At 38.9% G+C, this 6000-nt stretch overlaps 1 protein-coding gene across 1 annotated transcript; it reads left to right on the forward strand.

The window, feature by feature from the left end:
- The first annotated feature begins 115 nt into the window (after positions 1-115).
- On the forward strand, positions 116-2242 carry LOC140937520 (5' exonuclease Apollo-like). The gene has a single exon (XM_073387082.1). It carries the CDS (start codon positions 517-519, stop codon positions 2026-2028), a length of 1512 nt encoding a protein of 503 aa, XP_073243183.1. The 5' UTR covers positions 116-516; the 3' UTR covers positions 2029-2242.
- Positions 2243-6000: the final 3758 nt, after the last annotated feature.

Raw genomic sequence — 6000 nt, forward strand, 5'->3', positions numbered from 1 at the left:
ATAAATGGTTTTATGCTGAATGTGACTGATCAATGTTGTACTTCTCCAGCAACCGGCAAAGGAGGGTTTTCCTGTAATCCGGGTGATTTGTCTCGAAAGTGTTATTTGTCACGGGTCATGTAACTCACGGAAGGCCTCCAGGAACGTGAAGTATAAAACTATTAAACCCTATCAAGTGAAACTTATTACAGCTCGCCCAATGGCGCTGTCCTAAGATAATACTGAAATTAGGCAATCATATTTATTTAGAGAATTTTGTCATCGTTTTGATTAAACTGGAAAACTTGACAAGCATTCCTTGGAAAGTCTTCTTGTTCAATACTGACTTGAAAAGGAAAGTTAATATCAAGGATGAAATTTTCCCATGTAAATGAGTCAACAAGCCAAAAATAGAGCCGGAAGTGCAAGGATTTCTAATCAAACATTCAAAGATGGTGGCCGCTTCTGTAGTTCCTTCGGTTCATTTAGGTTATATCGACGCTTGTAAACTGAGGCCAAGTAGACTACTAATCTAGGATGAACGGAGCAGTGATACCTAATACTCCAGTAGCCGTTGATTTTTGGCTTATGAGGCATTGTCCTCATTCGAGGGTTTTCTTTCTATCGCATATGCATACAGATCACACGGCTGGTCTTACGTCTTCTTGGAACACCTATAGAATTTACTGCTCAGACGTGACAAGGAGACTGGCAATAGCTAAACTGGGTCTGAGGAGTGAACTTGTTGTTGGACTTCCCCTTGACGAACCCTTGACAATAAAATTAGATGAAGTGGGCGAAGAGATGATGACGGTAACATTGATAGATGCAAATCATTGTCCTGGATCTGTTATGTTCGTTTTCGAAGGCTACTTTGGGAGAATTCTGTACACTGGTGACTTCCGTTTCTGCGAGCGATTCCTGACACATTCTGCAACCAAGGGGAAAAGATTTGACATACTTTACTTGGATAACACTTACTGCGATCCTAAATGCGCATTCCCCTCGCGTTCATCTGCAACTATGACTATTATGGAAATAATTCGAAATCATCCACAACACAAAGTTATTATTGGACTTTACTCTCTTGGAAAAGAAGCCTTACCTCGTGCTATTGCTGTAACTTGTAAGATGTGGATTGGAGTGGACGCAACCAGAATGGAAACACTTAGACTACTTCAAATGCCAGATGTGTTTACTTGTGATGTGGATAGAACTAAAATTCAGGTGGTAAAGACCCGGGAAATTACTAAAAGGAACATTCAAATGTGGAACTCTGTGGAGCCAACTATTGCAATATTACCAACTTGTCTTTATGTTGGGGGACAAAACCCGTATGAAAATGTACCAAATGTTTTTGTTGTTCCATACTCAGATCATTGTTCCTTTGAAGAGTTGAGAAGGTTTGTCGAGAGCATCAAACCAAAGAAAATAATTCCAATAGTCCACAAACACAGGTTGTCACCAGGTGACACTATCAACAATCGAGTGAACATGAACATTTTTCATCAACTGATGGATTCTTCACCATCAGTGCAATATGAGGTTCCCCATTCTGTTGAACGTTACATGACTGAAGGAGTCGCACAAGAAACTGGCCGTAAGAGAAGGGCAAAAATTATGAAGAAAGCTCCCTTGCGAAAAGTTCCTAAGTACAAAAAGCCGTGTGGAGTTGTCTTTCCACCCAGTCCTGAGATGAGTGACAATTATGCAATGCAAAACTGTTTGGCTGGAAATATTTCTGAAGGAAAATCAAGGATGGGTTTAGATGATGCCTGTGACATGGAAAAGAAGATCAGTAGTGTTGAAAGGAACATAGCTGTGCCTGCTTCCAGGAGACAAGAAAGTGATTCAGTATTGAGAGCAGAGGTGGAAAATGGCATTGAAAACAATGATTTTGAACCAGACCAAGATACTAAAGAGGACTCCAGCAGACTAGAAAGTGATACTGTATCAAAAATAGAGGTGGAAAATGTCTGTAAAGACAACAATTTTGACAGACCAAGATACGAAAGGGAAATTGAAATTTCATGTAGTTTCCTATGTTAAAGAAGATTTAACACTGACACTCACAGAGAACTGAAACAACTCAGTGAACACAATAAAATAGATATTGATGCCGTTGATGAGCAGCAGGAGACAAGTAAAAAGAGGAAATTTTTATGTTTACTCTGGGTGCTTGTGTGATTATGCAAGAAAGTGTTTCAGAGATTCACTCTAAACTAGGAAATGCTGTGAATTCTAATGTTTCAACACAAGACATGGAGAAGAGGGTGTGAATGGGGTTAAACGACTAGCGACAAAGGGCGAAAAATATTACTGACTACCGACAAAACGAGTAAAAAATTACCGACTACCGACAGGAAAAATATTAACCGACTACCGACATGGGCTGACATTATCAATATTTGTTTTCAGAAAAAAGAGCATTTTGCATTTTTTTTCTATCCGTTAGGAAGTAACCTCTTTAAAGTTATGACTCATTTGATGGTCTAACAGAAAGAACTTCCTCTTTTGTTGATACGGGTACATTACTACAACTAATATCATAATCACAGAAGCTACACCTTAAAGATGCTACCGACTTTATAAATTTTACTGAAAAGACAAAGATGAAAAAACTGAACATTTCTTGTTTCGGTCCGAGAAATGTTTAGAATAATCCTCAAAGAAAATTCTTTCCAGCTTAATGAAAAGCACTATATACTAATAGTAAAAAACCACGGTACCGCGATGAGCACATACAGCAGTTTCCTTTCCAACATTTTCATGGCCGCATACATTAAAACACAAAGTTTAAGCAAAACCATGTTTAAACCAACTGTTTGAAAAAGCTACATAGATGATATTTTTTCCCTATGGGACATGAGTAAACCAGACATGGTAGATTTCTTCAAATTCACAGATCAAGTAAACTTACTTCACCCTACCGCTCTACTGGCTATCAAATTTACGGCCAAAATATCTGACACTGAGACCATCTTTTTAGACCTGGTTGTATACCAAGGCACAACATTCAACGAAAAATGAGAAAAAGCTATCCTTGCCGTAAAGACGAATTTTAAACGGAAACCTTCCAGTATATGCATTTTCACCTCTTACCACCCACCAATTGTTAAAATGGATTTGACAAACAAGAAGCCTTGAGAATCCTACGAACAAACTCCTCTGAGGAAGTATTTCAGATTTCAAAACGCGGTTGATGGACAGAGGCTGGCCACACAATTTTGAAAGAAAAGTTGCTATTAGAAGTAAAGCTTACAGAAGGAAAGCAGCGCTCCTGAAATAAAACAACAAGGAAGAAAAAGAAATATTGTCTTTCGTGACAAAAAAAACCCTTCAGTGTCTATTATAAAAGAAGCTTTAATGAAAAAGTGTTATCTCATACAAAAACAACCACTACCTTGCCAACTTAACTTTCGGACGTACATGCAAAATCATACCCCCCACCATGGTACAAGAGGAGGGTAGATGGAACCCCTTCCCAGCATTTTTGATTTTGCCTTCACTGAAAAGCCTTTGATCTTCTTAACAAGATGAGGTATATGTTTATGAATGGTGGCGCTGCTGGAGGCCTGTTACGTCACCAACAATGGTCGCCATCTTTGCCGATATCTTGGATTTTACCAAGAATTAGAAATCAGATTAAAACAGCGAGAAATGGTAATTGCTTGACATGAATAATAACACATAAATAAACACTTTGCATGATTTTAGCTGCAACATTTTTCTTTTATTGTTGAAAAAAGTTGAAAAAGAAACATACAGTTTCACTCAAAATGGCTTGACCACCTGCTACTTATTATGTCATACCTCGTAACCATAGAAACTGATCATCACTGAACTTTTGGGAAGCAGGGATGGCGCAGTGGTGAGAGCACTCACTTCCCACCAATGTGGCCTGGGTTCAATTCCCGGACTCGACGTCATATGTGGGTTGAGTTTGTTGTTGGTTCTCTTCTCTGCTCCGAGAGGTTTTTCTCCAGGTACTCTGGTTTTCCCCTCTCCGCAAAAACCAACATTCCTAAATTCCAATTCGATCCGGAATGCTCGAGCGTTTAATACATGAGCCCCCTGGCTCGGGAGATTGGGCAACCACTCCTCACGCTATCGAGCTTAAATAAAATTGATTTGATTTTTTTTGTCTCAAAATGCTTGCAAGGTATAAACAAATGTCTACTGAAAACGTTAGGTGCTGATGTTTATCCTCTTGGAAAAATCCCAGAAAAACCTAAAGGGGGGGGGGGGGGTGGTATCCACCCCCCACTCCTTGTACGTCCGAGGGTTAAAGTGCTATTTCTTTGAGAAAGGAAAATTATGGCAAAGGACATGCTTGTTAGAGCCAAAACATTAAAGGTATAGATGTGCAGCCTGTCACCCCTTCCAGTTTTTCACTAAGAATAATTTAAGCCAGTATCCAAAAGGCTGGAGTCCATTAATTAATTAATTAATTAATTATACTTTTTACTGTGTACTGTAATCGACAGGGAAACCAAGTTCGCATTTACAATAAAAGGTTTGGTGATTTTATCAGTACTCATAATATTCATTTGGCAAACAATGGTGAAATAAACGATCATGTTGTAAAAACAAACAAGAGTTAATGAAGTTCAATCAAATGATGCATTCTTACAAGTTTTACTCTTTCTTTAGGGATCAAAGTCTTGAAACTGGGTGAAATACATAAATACATTAATAATTAACATGCGTTTTTACTTATTAACTGAGATTTTCCGACAAGTGCCAAAAATAAAAAAGTTTAACCGACTACCGACAAAGAGCAAAAATTTTAACCGACTACCGACAAAGTAACCGAATTTTAACCGACAACCGACAAGTGGACCCCCCCATTCAGACCCTCGGAGAACAATCTTGTTTATAATTCATTTACCAGCTGTAAATCTCTGTCAATTAATGGATGATGTACGGCTTATTATTATGCGATCTTAAAAAAAGTCATGTTCAGTAGATCCTGTACCCACGTCATTAGTAGTTGAGTGTATGGATAAACTTTTGCCTGTAATTACGTTAATTATTAATTCATCCTTGCAGTCTGGTCATTTCCCTGAAGTATGGAAAAAGGCAATAGTAACACCTTTATTGAAGAAGTGTGGATCTGACTCGTCCAATTTAAGAATCTACGTCCTGTTAGTAATCTATCCTATATTTCCAAACTCACAGAGAGCGCTGTTGCGGATCAGATTCAGTCGCACTTGGCTAAGAACAATCTGTATCCAGTGTTCCAGTCTACATACAGGAAACTTCATACTACGGAAACTGCTTTGGTGAAAGTACACAATGGCATTCTGACAAACATGAACAAGCAGCATGTGACTCTCCTCGTTCTGTTAGACTTGAGCGCTGCCTTCGATACGGCGGACCCTAGTATTTTGTTAACACGTTTAAGATCAAAGCTGGGTCTGAATGGAACTGCTCGTTCGTGTTTCTGCTCTTATCTATCTGGAAGAACACAACGAATATCTGTTCAGGGAGCGCTTTCAAATGTATTTCATCTTCATTATGGCGTTCTCCAGGGATCATGCCTAGGCCCCCTTTTGTTTAACATATATTCAAGCAAACTCTTTGACATTGTCGGTCGTCACCTTCCAAAAGTTCATTGCTATGCAGATGACTCCCAGCTTTATTTATCTTTCAACTCAAGCTGTGCTTTTAGTCAAGATGAGGCAATTAGATCAATGGAAACCTGTATCTGGGACGTTAAGCAGTGGATGACCTTGGACAAACTTATGCTTAATGACGACAAAACCGAATTCATTGTAATAGCATCACGACATCTATTAAAAAAGGCTGCTGTTAACATTATCAGGGTCGGGGATTGCGATGTAAGCAAAGTGTCTGTAGTGCGGAATTTGGGTGCGTGGTTCGATGATCAACGTACTATGGCCGTACACATAACCAAAATATGCAGTGCTGCTTTCTATCTCTTACACAACATTAGACGCATAAGGAAATACCTTTCAATGAATGCAGCTGCGACTCTTATCCACTCTTTTGTTAGTA

The sequence above is a fragment of the Porites lutea genome, chromosome 5, assembly GCF_958299795.1.
Source record: "Porites lutea chromosome 5, jaPorLute2.1, whole genome shotgun sequence".
NCBI lineage: Eukaryota > Metazoa > Cnidaria > Anthozoa > Scleractinia > Poritidae > Porites > Porites lutea.